This window comes from Sabethes cyaneus, chromosome 2, assembly GCF_943734655.1.
Source record: "Sabethes cyaneus chromosome 2, idSabCyanKW18_F2, whole genome shotgun sequence".
Lineage (NCBI taxonomy): Eukaryota > Metazoa > Arthropoda > Insecta > Diptera > Culicidae > Sabethes > Sabethes cyaneus.
Genome location: NC_071354.1, coordinates 150,896,595 through 150,922,098, shown reverse-complemented (window position 1 = coordinate 150,922,098; position 25,504 = coordinate 150,896,595). Strand labels below are relative to the sequence as shown.

The window sequence follows — 25,504 nt, the reverse complement described above, 5'->3', positions numbered from 1 at the left end:
CGGGCACTCGAGGTAATATTCCAGTTAGACTGTGCCTTTTTTTTTTTTTTTGTATGCCAGAAGGGCATGGGACTGTGCCTTTAGTTTTTCCCAATTCCTAAGTTCCATTTTAAGGGCACATGAAGATAGTCCAAAAAAGGGTTCGGGTCCTATGAACTGCATAGATGATCCCTAGAACTCCTCCTTCGCGTTATGGGGTTTGTCGTTCGTCATGTCGTTTATCAAGATGCAGTTAAAAAAATTACCCTTTATCCTCCAGACACATCTACTGCGCGAATCTACTGTGCGGACTTCGCATTCTCCCTTTCTTCGGCCATTGTACTTCCTGAATGACTGCCATCTCATACTTCATTTTCTACGGCTCACTTGACACGCGCCTGCCGGCTCCAGTAGAGTACTGACATTTTAATTACCGAGTTTCCAACAATCGGTGTACTTTTTCGTTCGCTTGGATTCAGACCGATTATTCAGTTGTGGTCACGGGGTAAATCACTTCCTGCATAAATATTGAATATGTGATAAATATTGATAAATATATTTACTATTTTAAATGTGCCCACCTCATCATAACAACTCTTGCTACATACTGTGATGGGACTTGACAGCTCAAGATCGTATGAAAAAGGTGGAAACTTTCGTAAAATATTTATCAATACCGGTAAATATATTTAGCACCCGGGTAAAAGTATGTATGGGTCATTCCACGGGAAATTTACAGTCAAATTTTTTTTTCTCTTCGTAATATTTTTTTTACGTTTTTTGTCCAAAAAAAATCGACACGTATTTTTCTATTTCGATGTTACTGTTGGAATTCGCAAGATATGATTTTTTAAAGTATTGTAATCTGAAAAAATCACTATTTTTTAAATGCTGATTGTAAACATAGTTTGTAATATCAAAAAATGCAATTTGCAATTTTTTCAAAGTTGGAACTTTTTTTTCTCGATTTTTTTTATTTTAAAATATTTGTTGATCTTTCTCGAAGAAACATGCAAAATTTGGAAATGGAGAAATGAAAACTCTAGAAGTTATGAATTTTTATATCGAAGCGCGCACATTAATGCAAACGACCGGACGAACGCGCGTGGTTCTACGACACGTTACACTTAATAGCATCAAAGGCGGCCTCGTTATGAAGCTGCCCGTGGGTTAGAGCATCGATTGAGCATAACCGCTCGTTTGCATTAATGTGCGCGCTTCGATATAAACATGCATAGCTTCTAGAGTTTTCATTTCTCCATTTCCAAATTTTGCATGCTTCTTCGAGAAAGATGAAGAAATATTTTAAAATAAAAAAAATCGAGAAAAAAAAGTTCCAACTTTGAAAAAATTGCAATTGTTTATAAAAATGCACTATTTAACTATTGAAAAACAATCGAAAGGGGGTATGTTATACCAATTTTGAAAGCTTGTGGAATAGTGAATACATCTGGTAGAAAGTCATTTTTTGATATTACAAACTATGTTTACAATCAGCATTTAAAAAATAGTGATTTTTTCAGATTACAATACTTTCAAAAATCATATCTTGCGAATTCCAACAGTAACATCGAAATAGAAAAATACCACATCCCTGGCACAAACGTCATTCTCATACATTTTTCTTGAAGCCGTTTGAGCCAGGCTTGCTGGCTCGATTTTGACAGCATCTGTAAGAATTACGCAATCATAGGGTTTTATGGTTCAGAAAATATGTTGCATGTAGGATGTAGATAATGAACGATGTTCGTTTTTTGTGTTATTGGCAACATAAGATAGGAAAAATTCTGACTTTTGATAGTCTTATTTTTTACGACAAACAAAAAAAGGGAAACAACACGCTGCTTTCGTCATACTGCGCAGCATTAAATACATGCGTTGTCTCGTTTAAATTTTGTTTCAAAATTTGTTGTCTACCTCTATTACCACCACTATCGGAGGCGGCTTCAGCTGACAACTGTCGTGACAGGGATCTGAAAAATACGTGTCGATTTTTTTTGGACAAAGCGTAAAAAAAATATTCCGAAGAGAAAAAAAAATTTGACTGTAAATTTCCCGTGGAATGACCCGTATGTAAATATCGAGGTAAATAAGCATAAATATATTTAATATATTGATTGTGCTTTGCAGCTGTACCTGGGTTAATCCAGAATATTTTCTCTAATGCCAATGTATATGACAAAACAAAACAGCAACATTGCAGTTGCCAGTCTTTCTCTTTCTTACTCACACCATTCGCATTGTCGCACTTTTTGTGCCAGTCGCACTTTTAAACAGCGGTGTCCAGTAAGGTGCAAAATGCGGGATATTAAATTTGAAGTGATTCGCCCCGTGGTTGTGGTTTATTTTCTAAATTGTTTGTAGTACAAGCAGGGATGGCACAATCACTTTGACTCAATTCACATTCATTTGACAGTACCGTCGCAGTCATGCAGAATTTGAAAAAGTTACATATGGGACGATTTAAGAACTAGTTATTATCTACAACTTTTCCGAATAAAGTATTGCTGTATCTTTTGTATTTACGGTGCTACGCTGCTAGTATCGCTTTAGTTACTAAGTGAACGTTCATTTAGTCACTAATGAGATAAAGCAAAACTTTATTCAGCAAAATTGTAGATAATAACTGATTCTACAAATGTCCCATATAAAACTTTGTCAAATTTGGCTTGGATGAGACGGTACTGTCAAATGAATGTGAATTGAGTCAAAGTGATAGTGCCATCCCTGAGTACAAGTGTTGCGATGCCTAGTCTCGCAGTCAAGTTTACCGTTTTGGGAAGGGTTATGGACCCCCTTCGTCACACGTAAACACGATCCATGCGAGTTTTTTAAAGAATTATATCCGCAAGTACTCAAGTTTTCACGTAAGATGAATCTGACACTTCTATTCTGTACATGTGCACCCGTTTAGGCAGATATAATATTCCCGAGCTTAAATTTCTTAGTGAAACAATTTTTTATGCTCCAGTTGGAAAATTAAAATCGGATAGTGTACCGGTAATGGCAAAAAAAGATGATTATCTGATAAAATCCAATATGGCGACTAAAGCTAAGATGGTTGCCAACTTTTTTCATCTTATTCGAAAGGCATATCCTTCCTCTTTACAAAACCGTGTTGTTTGTTGTTTGTTTCATAGCGAATTTGAAAAATTATATTGAGAATTATAATGATAAGAAAACTGTGAAATTTTGCTATTATTTTTATGGCAGGAGTAAATGCTTACTAAAGAAATGTTAAGTCGATAACAGGAAAGAAAGATAATCGGTTGTCCACTATTTCGAGATATTAAAAGTTTAATTCTAAAAGTTTTTTACAATTTTCAACTAATCAAGCACAAAAGTTTCAATATTTGAAGACTTCGTGAATTACTTCGTGAAACGGGTTTATATTGTAATAATAGAAGCAAAACAACATCGTCATCAGTCAGTGCATTAATGTTACATTTTTCGTTTATTACTATTATACGGTACATAGTTACTGTTCTACGAACATTTTAAAAGCTATCAAACAATAACAGTTTTGAAATCGTATTCCGTGGCTAATTGTTTGTTTAAGGTAAATTTTATCAGTTGTATGATATGTGCACAATTAACATTTCTGATATTCTATAGTTATTATAGTTTGGTGGCATGAAACGTTAATTCAGGCACCCCATCTTGATATGTATGTTGTCAGCCAATGCGTGGTATTTCTTTGGTAACCTTTTGCTGAGTAGTTGAGTTTCATATACTTACAGCTATTAGTTTCCTTCATCCTAGGTTGCAACCAGTAAAGGAAATGATATGTATTCGAGTGATGAGAAAATGTCGTTCCGATGTTGAAAGCTACATATAGAAACCGTAACGTTGTAACCATTGATAGTTGTGGAGTTTACTTTGTGAGGATCAAATAAAAAATGGTGTGTGTGGGTTTTAAGAGAAAATAATATCATTATGTGTTTTCTTTTATTGAGTAACTAGTATATAGAACATAAAAAGCGTTTGCGTTACCAAAAACTAAAATGTGTGCCAAAGTTTCTACTTCTTAATAGTTTAAGTTTGTGTTATTTGCATACCATTCGATGTACTTCCAGCAACGTTACATTGTTACAGATTCGTTTTAAACGAATTATCCTCAAACTTCATATTGTTGTTTTACTAAAACAAATCCTAATCTTACGAGTTAAAACATACATTATGCAAAGCACGAATACATCTATATCGGCGAGCCGCAATCGATTTTCTTTTCATTTTGTCACTTTTGGAGGAATGTGATGTCCTTTCACGCATTTCCACTCAACACTGAATGCTGTGTAGCACACAAATTATCAAATGCTAAAATCTGGCAGATGAGTTCTGAATACTCATGACAACATAGATATAATTGTTATAATGTAAATGTTTCGCTAATCTTTTGTAGAGTCTCCCATCGCAAGTTATTAGCACCATTCTCTAGTAGTTTCCGATAAAGTCTTTCCGATATATGCGTGAGTCACGAGCCGGGTTCGCTACTTGTATCTTTTTAGATTATTCTAGAGCCTAATATCTGTATCGGCTGATATCGCTTAAACTTAACTCGTCGCAGATCGTGTTAAGGTAATAGCAGTTGATGCAAAGAATTTATGAGATCTTTCGTGTGAGACGCCGCTTTAAGCTGTTGGCCGGTTGGCGAACAGTTGCTCGATAATGGCCTCGTCCGCCAGGGTCGAGGTATCTCCGATTTCCCTATCATTAACCGCCACTTTACGCAGCACTCTTCGCATGATCTTACCAGACCGAGTCTTCGGCAAACCCGGTGCATTCTGGATTACATCGGGCTGCGCGAAGGGACCGATCCGTTCCCGTACCAGTACCTTCAATTCATTGATAAGCGTCTTGTCGAAAGGCTCATTTTGATTGGGCGTGATAAAGCAGTATAGGCATTCGCCCTTGACAGGATGAGGTCGAGATACAACTGCTGCTTCCGAAACTCGCGGATGTTCTGTGAGCACCGACTCGACTTCCGCTGTAGACATTAAATGACCGGAAACGTTAAGCATATCATCTACGCGACCCGTAATCCAGTAGTACCCATCGCTGTCACGTCGAGCACCTTTAATGTGAAGGGCTTATATTGAAAACACCCCAAGAAAAATCGAAAATAATGTAACTTACCATCGCCAGTGCAATAATATCCGTTGAACTTGGAGAAATACGTTGATTCGTATCGTGGATGATTATTGAACAATGACCGCATCATTCCTGGCCACGGTTGTGAAAATACCAAATAACCTTCTCCTTCGCCAGTGATTTCATTGCCGCTCTCATCCAGCAAAGATGGCTTCACTCCAAAGAATGGGAATGACTGTAAGAGAGAAGTGAATTGATGATTTATTTTGCAAATATGCAGCGCTCAAAGTTACATACTGCCGATCCGGGTTTCATTGGTGTTGCTCCCGGCAACGGTGTAATCACGTGTCCTCCGGTTTCGGTCTGCCAGAAAGTATCCACAATAGAGCACTTTTCTTTTCCAACAACTTTATAATACCACATCCATGCTTCAGGATTGATAGGCTCACCCACGCTTCCGAGAACTCTGTGCATAAATAGAATAAATTGCAACGCTTTCCGATGGAATAAGAAGGCAAACTCACCTCAAAGTAGACAGATCATGCTTTAGCACTGGTTCATCGCCATATTTCATCAACGACCGAATTGCCGTAGGAGCCGTATAGAACTGTGTAACCTTATACTTGTCAATGACTTCCCAGTAGCGGTCGTTATCTGGAAAGAATGGAGTGCCTTCGAACATCACCGAAGTAGCGCCGTTAGCTAGCGGGCCATACAGTACGTAGGTGTGACCGGTAATCCAGCCAATGTCAGCGGTGCACCAGTAAACATCATGAGGTTTGTAGTCGAATACAATTTTAAACGTGGTAGCAGCGTACAGCAGATAACCAGCTGTTGTATGCAACACTCCCTTAGGTTTACCGGTGGATCCACTGGTGTAGAGCATAAATAAAGGATCTTCGGCTGCCATCCACTCTGGATAGCAAGCTGGTTCAGCTTCTTCCATCTCCTGATGCCACCAATAGTCTCGGTCGTCAGTCCAGGGAGTCTGGTGAACATTAATCAAATTTAGCTGCAAAAGATTAAAATCTAGTCCACTTACATCGAATACACCATCCCAGTCCTGCTTTCCTGGAGTAACGCGATTGATGTGCGCTACAACGATGCACGACTCAACGCGGTGTCCCATCTCTTCCGACCTTGTCATTGCTTGATCGCAAAGATCCTTCAAATGGAGAATCTTTTCACCACGCCATGCACCGTCAGCTGTGATCAGTACTTTGGCCTGGCAATCGTGCATTCGTTCTGCCAGCGAATCTGACGAGAAACCGGCAAACTGTTTGACGAAAATGAGAAATCGTTAACCTTGATATGATGTAGAGCTCTGCAATAGAAACTTACGACAATCGAATGGACGGCACCAATGCGAGCACAGGCTAGCATCGCCACCGGAAGTTCCATCGTCATCGGCATATAGATGGACACCCGATCGCCCTTCTGGACGCCACGTGATTTTAGCACGTTCGAGAAACGACAAACTTCCTCCAGCAGCTTGCGATAGGTTAGCCGGCTGTAGTCATCCGGATGGTTACCTTCCCTGTGAGAGGAATAATTTGAACCAATTTAATGAGAATGTGTAGAACATTGTGTTTGGAATTAAAATTGTTATTTGAAAACGAGTGATTTGTGCATATGTTTTTATTAAAACAATCCGACATCTACACAATTTTGCCCATTAGATCCATTTTTTATTTATTGAGGGACATAAGCACTCGTAGATTTGTAAGTAAGTGAGGGGAGAAAGCGTAAGCAGGAGAGTTGGCCTACAGGTCTTTCAAATGAATCATCAAGCACAGTAGTAAATAGCAATATAGCGAAACATGGAGTCAGTTTCGTAGTGCTAGATAATTATAAGATTAAAGTCATCCGATGGAAGCGTGTTGAGGTCAAATTCTTCAACTTCAGCATACCAAAAAGCTACCAAAAAGACAAATCTATAAGACAAACCCGTGCAATTCTATGGCAATTGTATTTTGACCTTCGACATTCTAATGTCCATGTTGAGAAGAAGGAATTCTTCGGTTCAGTAATTGGAAGATAGAAGACACTACTCATTTTAACATGTGACCATGTCCCATATTAATTATACATAAATCATGATAAAAATTATTGTATTTGTTTTTGCATGTTAGGAGATAGGTTCGAAATATTGGTGAAGTTTAAAATAAAATCCCCTTATTGAGACGCGTGGTCACCAATGCCTCCATCGCGCGATCCGACCGAGAGCAGAGGTGTTCTGCATAACGCAAGGAAGGTAGTTCCGCTAAAGCTGGCAAGAGGGAGTTGTTTGGTAATGGCAAGCGGGTCGGGGCTTCTTGTGTTGCAGTCAAAGTGATCGGACGTGTGTCGAAATCTAAGCTCGAAACCATAATCCCACGCTGCGCCCATAGGCTCGTAAAGTGCGATTAGATTGGCAGCCCTATGGGATTTCTGGTAAGTCTGCATGCTCAAATTGAAGTAGTCGAACCCGTACTTACAACATTTTTGTTTACTAAAGGCTGATGAATTTTGCTACTGTCGGAGCGCACCGCATCCACATGCTCTCGTTCTTTTAACATTCCATTTAGAGTACCACAAGGCCGACTTGTCGGACCATTGCTCTTCAATATATTAGACTTAAGTGCACTTATTGCTTTGTTTAAACTTAACGAACCTTAGGGTAATCATACGGGCGAGACCTCAGAAGCTTTTGTGACGTGCTTTGTTCTGATATAAAGTAATCTCGGTTCTGTAGAAGAGGTTTTTTGGTCTTTCGAGAGAGGATCTGGCAGATTGGAGATCATTATTAACTCTGAAATGAAAATGAAATGAAAAGCACCCGAGATTTAGTCATTCCGAGAAAATTCGGCCTTCTGTGACTGTTGTTGAAATTCGGCCATTTGGGTTTCGGCCATTCGTGATGCGACCATTTGTGTCTCGGCAATTCGGTACCAACCCATTATGTATGTGATCTTTTGAAAAGACACCAATCGAAAGTATTGAACAAAATAGGCATTTGGAAGCTTTTCTCTTATTAATTGCGTCAAATAATTTTAAGACTACAAATCGAAAATAGGCAAAAAATTGCTGGTAACTTAACTTTTTAGAAAAAGTTTGTCACGGTTAACAAAATGGTACATTTTAATTGTTCTGTAAACATGACTGAGATGGATTTTAAAAACGACTATAACTTTTGAGGATACAAACAGAGACAGAGACAGAGACGGAGGCAGTTGCTTTTACAGGTTTTTTTTATTGTACTTTTAAGTAGGAGTTGTTTGGTCTGCCACCATTTGCCACCTTGGGAAATATTTAAGCTAAAAGAAGTACTATTTTTTACCGAAACTTCTAAAAATAACGTATAATAATGTTCTGCAAAAACGTTGAACACTCCCCAAACCTGGTTATCAAGATAAACAACTTTCCAGAACACTGTGAACACGTAAAAGTTGACCAGATTAAGTCAGGGTATATATAACGCATAACGAATAACGCTTCATAGATAATTCCGATGAAGAGATATAAGTATGGTGTCTTTTCCGAAGTTATTTGCATTGATATTTACGACAACTTTGTCTAAACCTGTATCTCAAATATACGAGAAAATAAATTTCGTATCTTACTTTTAAGGAAATTAAGATTTCTCTCACAAGAAGGGGCTTGTTATACCCAGAAATATACCTAAAGACATTACATGCGAAAAACTTCAAGTTTCGGCGCAATATCACACGATCACGTATTCCGCTACTTGGACCACTGTGCGGTTCTTAAAAAATACTCCCCAAACCTGGTAGTAAACGCACTGTAAGGAAGCCATCAAACGAGTGAGAGAACGAATTCGACGAAAACCAGATCAGTCTGGACGTGAGACGCCCAATATTTTGAAAACTGCTCTTCGATTGATTCTATAAAAAAAGTATCCGGATGCACGGTTTGACTGAAAATCAGAAGGTTGCAAGAGTCGAAAGATGTCAGGTACTGCTCAAGCGGCACTGTGATTGGGAAACACTGTTTTCGGACAAAAAAAACTGTTCCTGCTACAGGATCACCACAACCATCAAAATGACCGGAAATATGCAGCACATCTTTCTGATATTACTCGGAACTAACTGGCTGTTCAAAGGTTCCAAAAAGTTTTCAGGGTTTCGTCGGGATGTTTGGACATCGTCAAAAAAAATACTATAAACATGCACCATACTACTTCCAACAAGATTCTGCATTGCCTCACCAGGCGAAAGCTTCACAGGCTTAAGGTAAGGACAATTTTCTGGATTTTATTTCTTCGTAAAAGTAGCTTGCCTTTTCGCTTCATTTGAATCCTCTCGGCTTCTATGCATTCTATGCAACTAGGGAGCACCAAAGGATTAACTTTCAGGGAACGTTTGGGGAAGAGTTGAGATGAAATGTCTCAGGATATTGTCCGTGCCAACTGTAATGCTTTTCAACAATGATTGAACCTGCTAATTAAAAGGCAAATGATTGGATCAAGAGTTAAAATAGTTCCAAGAATTGACCATATAGACACAAAAGCAACAAATGTCCACAGAGAGCTAGAATGATATTTTCAATGTTCTAAAAGTGGTCAACGTGAATTATAAGCAGTTTGTTAAACATTATCAACAAAAAAATAAAAATAATTTTTTTGTCGATTTTCAGTAGTTTTGGTACTATTCCATTTTTGTCAACTCTAAATGCATCATGGGGGTGACAAAATCGAGCCATTACTATATAAGAAAATTTGTTCAAAATGATGGGTAAAAATTATTTTCTTTTTCGGTTTAACAAAACAAAATGCAAAATTTGGATATGTTTGATCTTTTGAAAGTAGAAGAAAAGAGTATCTATAAATAGGTCTTCATTCGACTTCGGTTCATAAATCTTTAAAAAAAAATGAAGCAAGTCATTTATAACATTTATTAAAACATTATCTATACCTATAAAAATGAATTTATGTCTGTCTGTCTGTCCGTCTGTCAGGATGTTCCTTATAGAATCGAAAACTACTGGACCAATCGGCATGAAAATTTACATGTAGAGGTTTTTGAGGCCATGAAAGGTTCTTATGATGATTAGACCCCTCGCCCCACTAAGAGGGGGGAGGGGGTCTCCCATACAAATGAAACACAAATTTCTGCATAACTCGAGAAATAATCAAGCAAATGGAACAAAATTTGGCATGCGAAGGTTTTTGGAGACAAGAATTTTTTCTATGGTATGAAATGGGGAAGGCAAATTTGGCATGTGAGTGTTTTTGGAGACAAGAATTTTTTCTATGGTTTGAAATGGGGAAGGCAAATGAGGAAGCGTCCAGCATAGCTCCAGCCATCCCAAGCCCCTACCTAGCGCCTCCACGTGGCCTTACCCGGTAATGCTCTATTGAGTAGCCAAGCTAGGAGGTGCGATGATGGGTGGTTCCCGCCCTCCTGACTGCGGGTTTGGATGACGACTGAGCCACACGACCTTGTTAATAGGTAAGCTTAACATAAGTAATTTTAATGATTTGTTTCGTTTTAGCTCATGAAGTAAGCACCTCCTACTATATAGTGAAAACTCGGGCCGAAGAAAGTTTAAATAATGCTCATGGATACCAGAAGAAAAAATTAAATTAAAAATGGAAGCACTCATGTAAACTCAAATGATGCAACTCTATTCCATTCGAAGGACTGCTGGTGAGATTGTTCTGTTTTTGTCTATATATCTTCATATAATGTATATTCATATAGGGTACGGGTAGGTATTTCCAGCCCATTAAGCGGTAGCCTGAACAATATTCAAGAAATACGTTGGTTAAAACTATATTTTTTCGAGACAAGATTTTTATACCAGTTGATAGAATAATATTTACTGAATATCGGCGTGTATTTTGGTCTTAATAAAACGTTACTGAATTTGAGTTATAGTCGCGAGAAATGATGAAGTCGCTGCGGCTAAATTGAGCCCATTTTCTATAGTGGTGTATGTGTTTTTTTAAATCCGACAGGCCGAAATAGCCAGCACAGCGATTAAATGCTTTTCAAAAACAGATCAAAAGACACAAGAAAAAAGAGACTGATGGATAACTTCTCGCTATTGCCTACATTCCGAGCTCATTGAAGATAATTAGTTTTGCAGTGACAACAGCTTGCTGCTGGCGCTAGTGTATCATTGAATCGTTCATATACATTAGCGCCATTTGTCACTCAAATACCAACTATGTCAACACGATAGAAGCATTTCAGGCGTTTCAGGCCTCATATATTGGTAGTAGTGTAAATAACGCACCATATGCTGGAATTAAAAACAAAATGCTGCTAATGGCTAGTGAATGAAAATTGATTTATAATTTCATATCAGAGGGGAATTTTTGTGTTCTTCCGTGATAAAAAGAAGTAGAATTGTTCTGTGATAGCATATTCACAGCTGTTTAGTTTGTAGAATAAGTAAACGTGATCATAATTGTGTGTTTTTCAAACCATCATCAAGAGCAGATACGCGTAAGCGATTGCTGCTGGTTTTTTTTCAGCCTGGTTACGTGCATACATACATACACAAGAATTTTTTCTATGGTGAATTGAGACCCCTCCCCTCTTTAGAAGGGGACTTATGACTCCTCTCCACTTTAAGAGGAGGGGCTTCCATCCAAATGAAATACAAATTTCCTCATAACTCGAGAACTAATCAAGCAAACGGGACCAAGTTTTGCATGTGAAGGTTTTTGGAGGCAAGAATTCTTTCTACGCTGAATATGGACCCCTCCCCATATTAGAAGGAGGGGCTCCTATACAAATGAAATACAAATTTCCTAATAACTCGAGAACTAATCAATCAAATGGAACCATATTTGGCATGTGGGTGTTTTTGTAGGCTAATGTAGGCCCCCCGTAGAGATCACCTCTATCTAGGTAACCTCTATTATTTCCTTCAGTGGGGTTACCCTTGCGAAATGGTACTTTATACGAAAAGATTTTCCGTGAAATGGTACATCCCGCGTAAGGTTTTTCGCGAAATGGTATTCTGCGAAACTCTATATTCCGCTTTATGGTCAATCGAGAATTGGCAGGCTAAGCAATGAGGGGGTTGTTTTCTATTTTACTGTGAGGAAAATTTGTATACAGTGGACTCTCGGAAAAGTTAATCGATTGGGGAATTGGTCGATTAACTTTTCCGAACTATTAACTTTTCCGAGTATTCCTAAAAATCATTGAAAATTATAAATACAAAAGCGCAAAATGCATTCCGGGATATAGGATACACATTTTTATGTATTTGGAAGTTGTAATGGAAAGAAATATGTAGCAAGATCTTTATGAAATAATACTTAGTTCCTTTCAGTAAGTTTAAAATAATCGGTTACACTAGTTTACTTTTGTTTTTCTGCGACTACGTTTTGATAATGTTCGCGCTTATTTTTAGTTACTTGCTGTTCCTTCTTTTGCATTTAAAATTCATCTGAGTTTGCGCTTTTCCAGTACATTATCAATAATTCTGAAGTAACTATATGCTCGTATTGAACAATTGTTGCGACGGTCCAGTACAAAAGTTTAATTTAATCCCAATTATGATGCGACTCTGTATGAAACTGTGGAAAGGCGACAATAAACCGAAAAATGAGAAATAAAGATATAAGGTAAACTCACGTGCGTGGACGAACGCTTGGACAACCAATAAATTCAAACTCTCAGAAAAGTTAAGGCAAAAATTAACTTTTTAGAGCGTTGCATGAGAGCTGATATTCGCTTAACTTTTCTGAACAATTAACTTTTCAGAGAGTTAACTTTTCCGAGAGTCTACTGTATTAAAACACCCATGAACTCCTAAAAAATAGCAAAACTAGAGATTGTGATAAAGTTCATCCACAGTTCAGGATTTATGTACAACATAGTTTAATTTGTGGCAATACGAAGTTTGTCAGGTCAGCTAGTATTATATATTTTCGCAAAAATGTTTCTATTAGAGTTTTTTTCTTCTAAAAATGCACCTTATTTCCTACAACTTTTCAAGTTATTGCGTGATATGCAACATATCAGCTAAATACCAATCAAAAGTAGTCGAGACAAAAATGGCTTTCTCCGGTCTCTAGCTATAAGGTCTATACCTCTGAAGACTGAAATAAAAAATTTGAACCAACGTTCCAAACCGATCATACATACCTATACCTATAAATATTGTATCATTAATCTCATGTTTGTTTTTCAAATTTGCTCACTGATATCTTTTTTCAAAATATCCCACATGTATTTGCAAAAATTTCCATAAACCCAACGCCTTATTGTTTTTTTAATTTTACTGGGAAAATATAGAGCGACCCTTTCCGAAAATACAAAATCGTTTGGCAACAAGGCGGTTTAGCGCTAAATTCCACTTTTGAAACAATGCGATACAACAATTGCTAGCATCTTCTTTACAGACAGTCGATTGTTTAGCACCAGCAGAGCAGTAGCGGACAAGTTGAGATTTAGTGGATTCTGTTGTCTCGATTCTGTACATAAACAAACCATGGATATACGCTGGTATCGGAAATTTGCAATTTTGTACGCCGTCCTGAATCCCGTCTTTGTGATCTTTGCATCATTGAGATATTTACCACAAAGTAATCTCACTGTTGAAACCGCCTCTATGACTATGTTTTGTAAACTTGATCACTTTTTGCAGTTGAGAACAATGTCCTCGTACCATTAATTCTCCAGTTTGCGTATTATGCGGCTTTGTCATTTTGCATGTTGAATGGCGTACTATATCACAACCCTAATTACATACAACGTTTTCGAAAATACATACTCTATCGGGGAGCTGCGATACTGGTCATGTTTATGTTTATTATGTTGGCATTGATTCATGTGTATTATAGTGGTAACCGTAAATATAAGCCGTGGGCCATTTGGACAGCTACTGAATTTGTCATATATCTCGGTAATTCGCATTTAAAAGCATCATTTTGTCAGATTTTTTAGCATTGAATCGTTCTTTCAGGTCCGATCCCGTTGGAGTTGTGGATAAGCAAAGGCGCAATGAAGTACGTTGATGGACAAAAGCAAAAACATGAATAGATGCATGAACTGGAGCAGAAGGAAGGACGGAAAAAGGTCTAGGAAAAATGTTTTTATATAGGTAAAAACACAATCATGGGTCACACACAATTGTGGGTCATTTTAGCTTTAGCTGCTGATTAGCGTTTAAATATCACCTCATGATTGATCAATTTATTAGTGTCACTTACGAGTAATAATTTTATCAATCACTTCGAATAATATTCACGCATTAATCAGCAGAAAAAGCTAAAATGACCCATAATTGTGTGTGACCCATGATTGTGGATTGACTGTACCTGACCCAGAAAAATCGCAGCGTCTGAGCTAAATGTAATCATACTTTTCACTGTAAGTTCATATTGGCAAATATATATTTCCCGCTAATAATATGAATATCATTTACTTCTCACTCTCACTATTGGGCTTTTCTTCGATCTTTTCCATCCGATCCGATCTTTTGTACAATTTGTTTTGATTTATGTGTAGATGCTGTATATGATTACGTGTTCTAGTAGTTTTTGGATAAAACATAAATGTTAGAGAATTACCGTACTAGAAATAATACAAGCGATGGAAAAAATCAATTTTAATCATATTCCTTAATAGTGTGCTTCTGGCCATCACAGATCTACAAATACTTCGTCCGCATGAATTTTGTCAAAATTCTTCATGTTCGAAACATTTTGTCTAAACCCAGTATGTATGAATTATTTTCTAGCCTAGTATTTTCCAAAGAGCTCCAAGTTTGATTTTTTTTTTAATTTTCCATAAAATCTACCGGTTTATATTTTCTATAGTTTTTTTTTGTATTTTACTATAGTCGCTTTGGCAGTTTTGGTCGTTCGTGACTTCTATGGGGATGAGGTTTAAACCCGAGTCCTTGCGTAAGTGGGATCTGGGACTCCGTTGGTGCTTTATAGTTCCATTCAAATAGGTTTGAATGTTTTTTTCCAGGATAGTTTCAGATAACCAGTTGTTTTTGATCATTTGTGTTAGTCATATATTACTCAGGGCCTCGAAACTGATAGTAAACACGGTTTTCCTCAGCTGATATACGTTTTGTAATGACTACACTACAAAACTCTAATCTAAATTACCTCAGATGAGAAGATAGGCGTTTGTTCAATGAAGCTAAAATCACGTCCGACTGGAATGACTATAAAGTATCCCTTGTCAACAAGCACTGATATGATGGATATTGATGTTTTTGCCTAAATAAATATTGTTAAAATGCGATATTGTGTTATTAAGTTATCAATGTGTATTAAGAAAGTTATCAATTTTTCACAGACTTAGTTTCCGTCACAGTAAATATGAAATCTAGTGTCTTATTTGAGACATTAGATGCATAAGAAAGAGTACGAATTTCTATGGCAAATGACCCTTTCTTTAAAAATCTGATATATTCCCAGTTAGACCGTCGAAAGTCAGACCTAATCGAACGAGAGTCGATTGTTCGACGGACAATTATCACTATGTTGTTAACATATCCCTCGCTCACTTCTGCTAGATCATTTTTTCTGCTATGAATTGCAAGTTTTGTTTAATTAATACTTTTTTGTCTGCACGTGTCAGTAATGGTTCAAAGTTACGAATCATATATCGGTAACATTTAATGACATCAACTTTTTTTTCTAGTTATTTGAACCGTTGTTCATTGATTATTGATCAGTTTTCAATTGGTTTTCGCAATATACTTACTGGAAAATATCACCTGAGAACTGTTATTGGTTATAATTAGATTGGTTATTTTTGTGAAGATTACGGGATTACTGTTAGTGACCAAAACATAGTTGTAAAAGATATTCGAAGATATGACGACTGACTTTTCAGCTCATCATTGTTGTTCTTCGAGGCAACCCGACTAGAGTGATCAAAAACTACCTCTTCAAACTCAACCACGTGCGTCAATCATTATTGCTTTATCATTGTTTGTATACTACCTATTTGCTCTTAGCACGTTAGTTTTTCATTCCAATTGTTTGCATAATTCTACTGTAAACTATTAACACTATCCAAACGAAAAGCTTTTGGTTCTCCGGCCATAATCGGATGACGTCGACCAACTTTGCCCTCGACAACTACCTAAACCTATCGGGCAATCGAACGACGCGCGCCTGTTTATCTACATTATGTGATTCCCACTTGATTCGACGCGTTTGTAAATATATTCAAGTGACTTTCATACGCCTGCTAGTAGTTGTATAGTTAAAAAGCTAAAAGTTTGAGCGACTTATATAAATTGATAGAATTTCCTATTCTAGTAATTAATTTTTATGAATATAACTATCAATTTCAAAACTGCGTAGCTCCTAGTAACCTTATGCTTCAACAATGTTAGATGATGGATGACCTGTTTACGATCCGTACTTGTATAATCTGCTTATCGGTCACGATTTTGTGATAATCGCATCACAATTTATTTAATAACCTGGTGATAGTAATCTGATACGACACGGACGGGCTAAGCAACGGTAAATGATTACTCATCACGTGCAGTAGCGCGCCTTTACGCGCGGGTAGGCGTCCTACAGTCAAAGTCACATTACCGTATGCAATAAATTTTCCCGTAAATAGTTTTCAACTCACCTCGAGTTTGATTTGTTCAATTTCCCTTTTCGAGAGGTTATCGAGGAAATGTTAAGTTGCTAGTATTTATTTATGTTTTTAATCATTTTGTTTACATCGAATCAGCATTCGAATGAAATTGATAGTTCATTACAAATGTGTCAACAAATTCAAAAAAATATTTCAAGAAAGTTCGCTGAATACATTTAAACACTAAACCTTAAAACGTTGGAACAGGTGCGAAAAGGGTGTTGAATATTGGTTCTCCACTTCTCCCTTTTCAAAATACTCCCTTATCCTATACTATTTTCAAAAAGATGTAACACTATACACTAGTACTATCTTCTCAACAAAAAGGCGACTAAGAGCATTCTTCATATCGGTGTCGGTTTCGCTGAAGAATCGTTCTGTTATTTATATTTATTTGGAGTAATAGTGTTATGCAAAATAAATTCTTCATTTTTCTGATCAAGTGTCAGCGGGGCAAAAGTTGCAAGCCTGCATCCATAAAATTAGCACATCAGTAGCTAATAAAACCATAATATCTTCAATCTGCGATATGTTTTCGCTGCTTGCTGCTTCCATCAGATCGAAACTTTTCCAAACATTTTTTTTGTTTTATTAGCAGATAGAGACTCTTTTCCTTCGGCCAGCATCTGTAGAGCACACAGTATTCTGCAGATTTTCTATTTCTAGTATATGTAATACAATGTCTAAAACTGTATATAATTACTAATGCATTTTCCCTCATCCATGAATCGCACTTTTGCCCCGCTAGGCACTTGACGGAGTTTGATGGAATTTATGGAAAAGCGAAATATATTTTGTAAATTCTTTAAACCGCCTTTTCAAAAGAGATATGTGAGTGATGTAAAACACTGATACAATTTTTCAACAAGTAATATCTTCCTATTGATATCGTATTTTCACGTAACATTTACACGTAACTCAGCATTCAAAAGTGCAATTGAATCGCACTTTTAGACTATCGCACTTTTGCCGCTCCTTACTTAAATGTTTTATTCCACTGTAGCGCTAGTAACGATGTCTTACTAATTGTATCAGAGGGGATTAAATTGCTATAAAATATTTGATTTAAGTAACGGAAAGTGAATCGCGTTAGTCTCTTTGGACTTCACAATGTGCCTATGTAAGGGTAAAAGAGGATATTTTTAGCCTATTAAGCGATTGCTTCCATTTCTTCGACCTAAACCTAGTTCTGGTAGAAGAACAGATACTTTTGATGTTCTTTCAGTAAAAAACAGCAGATTACTTACATTTCTGAGAAAATAGTTACGACTTATTGTAGAGTTATACATAGGCAATGTTTATTTTACGAAGAAAAAGGAAAATAGGCTGAAGATACGTTCTGACAATGCTTCAGTTTAAAGACGTTTCCAACAGGTGTCAGCGTCGATAGGTGAAAGAAGTTCTTCGATGAGCATCTTAATGGCAAAATAACGGAAGGAAACGAAACGGAAGTTAACGTGGGAGCAAGGTTTCAAAGGGATTGCAAGTTGACTGTGACTGCGTGAATGCGTACGCTTTCTGCATTCAACTTGCGCTTCCAAAACGACCATTTGAATGTATCAATCTACCACTTGCGAGACTGCAGCCTACAATCTATATGTGACCTCTCAAGGGAATCCAACAGTTCATATTGAAGAGTGTAAACTTCAAACTGACTGGGAGCAGTTTTTATAGTACCGTCATCCGAGGATACTTGCAACATCGGGGTTACTTGCAACATTTCGGCGCTTCGCGCTTTTGGCAGCTTTTATACATTTGTTTGCTAACATAACCATTTGCAGCCAATGCCGTTTTAAAGAAAGGACGTTTACCTATTGTTTAGTTATGCTTAATCCATTATATCATTGTTTTACTTGTTTTTATACGATTGGAAACTAATTTCCCTTTCAGAGTAGGAAAATTGGATATGCAAAGTTGCGTCAGTTTATTGATATGAAATTATTTTTTTATCGTTTGGTTCCTGTACACGCTTAGTGCATCATATAAACTAACAAATAGCAACTTCGAGCTTTGTTTATATTTTGAACTTGCAGAAGAAACGATGAATTCGTGTTGTTACTTTCAATATGACGCGGCTTGCAACACTTGTAAAATAGATAATTATCATAATAGACAGTATGCACATAGTAAATTTGCATCTGTACGATGTTATTTTGTCTACTGCCATCTCCAGAACCCTCCCAGTTGGCCTCGAGGTAAGACGCTGGTCTAATAAGCCAGTCGTAGTATGTTCGTATCTCGCCTGGGAGAGGCTGTTAGAGTCAATAGGATCGTAGTACTGACCACGCACTGTCCTGTATTCTAACAGCTGGTTGCGAAGTCTGTCGTATAAAAACAGAAGGTCAAATTTCGATAACGGAATTAGCACCCAGCCATCTCCAGAAAAGTTAGAATTGTGTAAAATTCCACGTGCCTTGAAAAGGCAATGGTGGAGTTCGCCGACATGCTGCATTTTCACCGAATATCTTTGAAAAAGCGATAGACGAAATTGAGAAACAAAACGTGCCTCTAGTATCTCTTGTTTTACTAGAAATATACACTGAAGTTTGTTTGTTTTTTACGTGACTATTTTTACGCGAATTTCGGAACTTCCGCGGTTTTTTTACGCGAATTTCAGAATTTACGCGGTTTTTTTCTCACGAATTTCGGAATTAACGCGTTTTTACGCGATTTTTGGTATTTATGCGGATGTGCTCAAAATGTCTATTTTTTCTCGTAGTGTTGAAATCCACAAAGTTTTTTTTACACGAAATTTTGTTTTTTTTACGCGAATTTTGGAATTTACGCGGTTTTTTACGCGAATTTCGGAATTTACGCGGGACGTATCCTTCGCGTAAAAAGCGACATGAGTGTTCTCAAAATATCTAAAAATAGTCATTCGCGGTTTGAAATCAAATTTAAAATCATAAGAAACGCCAAATCAGAAAAGTGTTGCAAGTAACCCCGTGTAGTGGGAAACTCGCAACATCCCTATTTTCGGTTCATTCGACAGATTCATTTAGATGATATTTTTTCTCATAATCATAAATCAAAAGTACCGACCACTATACTAGTTTTGGCTACTTACACTTGGACCTAAACGGTACACTTAGAAAGTTATACCAAGTCAAAGTTCAAAAGTGTTGCAAGCATCCCCGGATGACGGTAATGATTCATACGATATCGCGATTGCCATTCGTTAGTGTGGTAACTGCTAGTCAATTGACTGTTTAGCAGTCATTGGCAGCTCCAAACGGTAAAGGAAACTTGATCGAAACGAAAATGTTGAAAAATATCAGAACGCATTCGTTCTGCTGTACAATCAGAGATATGACTGAACGAAGTATGGCGGTACGGGGCATAGCGTCCGAACTCCAGCACAAAACAGACGCTAAGAATTTGAAAGAACTGGTGTAGAAAAAGGATCGGCAAAAGCCCAACGTGGGAGTGCCCAAGAACGATAGTAGTGCCCAGGCTTTTTGAGGAGATCTGTGGAGTAGCTAGGCAGCTATAGATCAATTAAGCTATCGGAGACAGACTCCCGAAAGAACTCTAAAAACATGGCGAGGAACCACCAGTAATGGCACCTACAGAGACTATAGATTACATAGGCGACAAGGCACACCAAATCCGCTAAATTTTGAATCTAAGCGGAGAGTACCATAAAGGTAACATAAAGGGAACCGTTGATTACACAATGATTAATCACGTAGGGGAACTGTGGGTAAGACGGACAGGTGGTTGATTCTTACAGTTAAGGATTAAAATTCGTAAATTTTTTGATGGGAATCCAACTTTCTTGCTATCTCATGATGTCTTAACGTTCCCATCATCATTCAGAACTTTCAAATTTTGATAACGTACAGAAAAACTGATAATTGGAAGTGATTCGGTTTGCGGAAGTAACTTTTATGTTATGTTTATGAAATCAAGTAATACCTTAATTTAATACCTTTTCAAGTAACGTTAATACGTTTCATGCATATATGTAAAAGAAAATTTAACTGGCAAACGTGGACTTCAACCAAATGAGCAGCGACCAGGCATGAAAAAGATTTTGAAGTGCTTATTTATACTGCCACTGCCAAACAATTTTCGATTGGTAGCCCCCGGAGAGAAAGGGTTGACTGCCCTTTTCACTTCTTGCACGCAGTCAAAAATAAGTATAGGCCCTCAGCTGTAGCTATTTACAATGCCTGTCCATCTAGTCCCAAGCATTGTCCGTTCGCAGCTCTAGCTGGAAGCTGGATATTCAAGCTGGAAGGCGGATTTACTTTACTTTTCGCAAGACGTTTTGATCAAGAAGCACACGCCGCCGTACAAAACCGACAATTTATAAAACACTAACTAGACCGGTAGTCCTCTACGGACTGGAGACTGTAGCCATGTTATGCCTGGAAGAACGTGAACTTGTCGCGTTCGAACGAAAGGAGTTGCGGAATATCGTTGTTGAAGTACACACGAAAAACGGAGAGCGGCGCAAGCGTATGAACTATGAGCTGCAGGCACCCTTTGGGAAGATTCCAAGCGTACAGCTGACGAAAATCGGAAGTTATTGAGACACCATGAATTACTCGGGTATTTAAACTGCAAAATAAGAAGGAGCAAAGCCGACGAATTGGTTTTGAGATAATCAATTTGCGATGTAGATTAAATGTATAGTGTGGAGTAAAATACCTAGATCACTCTCATGGTTCACTTGACGAAGTTCAATTCCATTAAGGGGACGTGAACGACCAAAAATTTTGAAAAAACCATTGTTTTTTTTATTTCAGATTTTGATTCTGCAGTCTTTTCCTCTTATTTTGATACTAAATTTGTAATGATCCGACCACGGGAAGTGGCCGAAAAACGATCATACACTTAAGCATTCCTGTGCGGCGTGGAACAACTTCGGCGGAATAGAATGCCGCTCAGTGGTCAATTGGAAAAGCTAACAACTTGACTTTAAATTCACAAATAATATTTTTCACTGCGATGTTGAACGAAAATCGTTTACCAAAGCCATTTTCACTCAATGGTGATACAAATACTTAAATTTAGTTACTAGTTTTGTAATTATAAAAAGACTTTGCAAACGTTATTTAACGGATATTCTGCAGCGTGCTGCCTGCAGGGTCAAGTTGTGTTGTAGCATGGCCCACGTAGTATTTATAAAGTGTAAAAAATATACTTTCCGGCTTTGTCAATTTCAATTATTTCAAAATTTCATAAACTTTGCAAAAAAATCATTTTGAGACATAAATGATTATTTGGTGCTATCGGACAAATGGATGTTTTAAAATTGACGCAAAATAAACTCGTACACTAATTAGAAACCAATCATCAGACGATACGTTAGCACATTATGCATACATAAAACAATCTAATACATTACGAAAATACTTTTAAATGTTTCAGTAGCTTATAATGTAATCTTAGTTCCGTGGAATACATCCTTTTTTGTATTCATGATAGATGTCAAAGATTTTCAAAGATTTACAGTTATAAATATGTCTATTTTTTATTATTATTCGATCTAACATAGATACTGCAAACTAAAGCTCAAAATCATCCGATTGTTAAACACTTTACACTGCATCTGGCACTGACCTCATGCAGCCCTGGGCTAGTAAAAGCCGTTCCTTGTTCTGATTTTTACCGTGTTTTATATTAGAATCAAGAGCACATAGCGCGTTTCGTTAAGAGCAGGTGCTACCACTCGGTACCTAACCAAGGTACGATTAATGCATGCGCACGTTAGAACAGCACTTGACCTTGTCGGTTAGAACGTCGATGGATGGCATTGCAGTATCGTGTTGTCGTGCATCAAACCGACGTTATAGGAAGGAAAAACAGCCCGCGATCTATTCTAAGCACATACCTAATTTATTACTTTGGATTCATGAAGCGATCCAGTAACTGCACTAAACCTTTTAACCTTAACAGTAGGTCAGAGAGAATATCTAAAACTACAACCAACGCCCAATCATTGTTAAAGTAAAAACAAGAAACAATTAGACTGCAGTTAAGGTAATATTTGACATGTTTATAAAAGCTCCCAACATAGACAAAATTACTAACTAGTTGTGACCCACTTTGTAGGACGTAAATCCGGCACAATCCTGTCGATCACAAATTAAAATTCGCTTTCCAATTCCAAGTCTGTCACACGACTTATTATTGACAACATAGACAAATTGCCGAGTCTGACGATTACATCAACATTTCGAACTACCGAATCAACGATTCGGTAGTGGTGTTAAAGATTTGTCGTGTTCCTACAAGCATATTACCCAGCCGTTAGCATGCAGTTAGCAAAGGTTGCTTGAACTCCTTTACTGTCGTATGCAGAATAAAACAGCATCGAGAGTACGAAATTTGCGACACTGTTTGGCTTAGTGTTCATCGGAACACACGTCGGTTTTGAAACTGACCTGAATATATAAAAAACACCCTTTTAATCGGTCGAGGCGCAGTTCAATTATTCATTAATTTCAACGTGCTGACGGTTGGAAATTCTACCTTAATGCGGTAGCTTTTTGTGCATTGGATGATGGGCTTTGAAAACAGTGTTTGTTCGCTAGTAATGTACCTACTTGCTCTGTTATTGTCGTACCAAAAAAAAAACTGACAAGCAGACAAAGGCAATTATGAACATTCAATCGCGAAACTCAAAAAAATCAATGACTGACGTAAGCAGAACAGCAGCATACATTTTCCTGAATCGCGAAAAGCAGGCTTCTTCCTCCGTCCTTTGCCAACCTTCGCACAGACAAGGACACTCTCAATTGTCCACAAAAAGGATCAAACTTTGGTTCTTACATAACTGAAACTCACCAATAATAAGCCACCGTATCGCCCAATCCGTTCTTTACGTTTCGATCCAGCAAATTATAGCAAATGTTAGTTGAAGCACCTTCCATCCATTTGACGAAAATAGGCCCCTTAGATATGTCGAAGTTGAAGGAAAAGAAGTTTTTCGGGTCACAGGGAGTTTCCCAGTGGAACTGCTTCGCCACGTTGCTCCAAAACTGACCAGGATTTTCGATGGACTGTCGATAGAACTCCCCGTACTGCTCCATGTTGTTAATGTAGGCCTTGGCCGCTACATCCGGATGCGGATTGAAAATCTTCTGTTCCGAAGGCATTTTGTTAGGATGCAACTTTTCACTGAATTTTCTAGTCGTTCAGAGCAAAATAAATATCACCACGATATTAGTCACGCACACGATATTTTCCCGAAACAGGATTTAGCCTATATTGCACCGAACTGTGTTTTCTACCCTAATCGATTCACGGTCGTTCAGCGAATGTTTTCTCTGTGTTTACTCCTGCCACTGTATCCACTCTCAGCACTTCAGCAGTCTCAGTACATGCAGCACGAGTAGAAATGTTGCGCGCATGTGAAGTACTCAGTGAAACTGGGTTTCCCTCGACGTTATTCTCCCGCTTGGCTCTCAGGAATACTAAATTCTAACAGTACACACTGAACACGGAACTGCAATAACATGTGTTTTTCCTCGTCCTAGGAGTATTGCAAATACGTCCGAACCCAGCCGTAGGTTCTCAGCAACTAACTAGACGAACGTTATGACTTGCGAATTAATTATACTCAGCGTGATGCGACCAATGCACAGTGGTCCAGAAACGAAAGTTAAGTGGAAACTTACTTTTGCGGCTAAGCGATTTATAATAGCTCCCCACAATGTTCAGCAAAGTTGTTCAACTCTAAAAGACAAATAATGCGAATTCAACGACTAAGTTCCAGTTTGGCTTGTAAACACATAATCGATAATAACTTTTTATAAGAAAGAGATAGAAGGATAATTTTTTCGACAAAGTTGTAGCTAAAGATTATATAAGTAACTTTGCCAAAGACATAGTAGGCGTATTTTTAGGCGTTTCTAACTTACAGAGTGTTTTACAACAAGACCTCTCAAAAATCATTTTTTCGCTGATTTATTCAAATGCAGTGGATTTATTGCATCATAATGTTTTACAAAGTGTGTTATCTTATCAAAAGACATATTTTTGTAGAACATTGTATGTTGAAAACTCATACGTATAACGAGTTCTAACGTTTTTCCTGTGTTTTTTTAGTCTTTTTTGGAATAGAATATCTCAAAAAGGGGCAAACGAGAAAAATCAAACTTGGCCGTTTCTGAAAGCTTGGAGTTTTATCTCAAACATATGTGAATATAAAAAACTGGTTTTTTCTCTAACTCGAGTAATTTCAGTTTAATTATTTCATGTTTGACCATTTTCTACTACGCAGTATTTTCCAATATCTTCTTGAAGACGATTAAAGTCAACATGTCAATAGTAAAAAAGAAATTTATCGTACCTTGACACAATTTCTTCTGATTGTCACGTAAAATAGTCTTCGAACTCCAGATATGACATCAGTTTTCTATCAGCTCCAGCTGTTTTTGATAAATATCTAGGGTTATTGATCGTGGTTCGGCCTATGCAAAAACTGATCCTGGTTCGGCCTATTAGCATAATCATCGATAATTCATTAAATATTTACAGATTTAAAGGTAAAATAATTTTATAAGCAGCTTATAATATTTTCCTATGCATTGCCTTCATATATTTGCCATAAAAATTAATGTAACTATCTCAAATAATTAAATTTATAACATATGTAAAAGCGGCTTCTAATGTCGTCATCAAAGCTCTCTTTTTAAACGCCTAGAAAGTGTTTTAGTCTGTGAAGTATTGGTTGAAAACAATTTTAAAATATAGATTCAACTATATTCTTCCATTATTGGATCGTTTTATTCCAAACAAAAAGCGAGATTACGACTTATTGAGAAAATACGATTTTAATTTTTTGATCTTAGTTCGGCCTACAAATGATCGTGGTTCGGCCTATCAGCTTCACT

General features: G+C 37.4%; 1 protein-coding gene across 2 annotated transcripts; it reads right to left on the bottom strand.

The window, feature by feature from the left end:
- Window positions 1-3,461: 3,461 nt before the first annotated feature.
- On the bottom strand, window positions 3,462-24,172 carry LOC128733805 (acetyl-coenzyme A synthetase). Of its 2 annotated transcripts, XM_053827610.1 has the most exons (7): window positions 23,454-24,172; window positions 6,412-6,607; window positions 6,113-6,346; window positions 5,595-6,058; window positions 5,368-5,536; window positions 5,116-5,305; window positions 3,465-5,053 (listed from the first exon to the last, which is right to left on the bottom strand). In XM_053827610.1, exons 1-7 carry the CDS (start codon window positions 23,762-23,764, stop codon window positions 4,611-4,613), a joined length of 2,007 nt encoding a protein of 668 aa, XP_053683585.1. In that variant the 5' UTR covers window positions 23,765-24,172; the 3' UTR covers window positions 3,465-4,610. The 2 variants fall into 2 exon arrangements, with proteins under 2 accessions (XP_053683584.1, XP_053683585.1); XM_053827609.1 differs by having other exon boundaries at window positions 3,462-5,053; window positions 5,595-6,346.
- Between the last annotated feature and the right edge of the window lie 1,332 nt (window positions 24,173-25,504).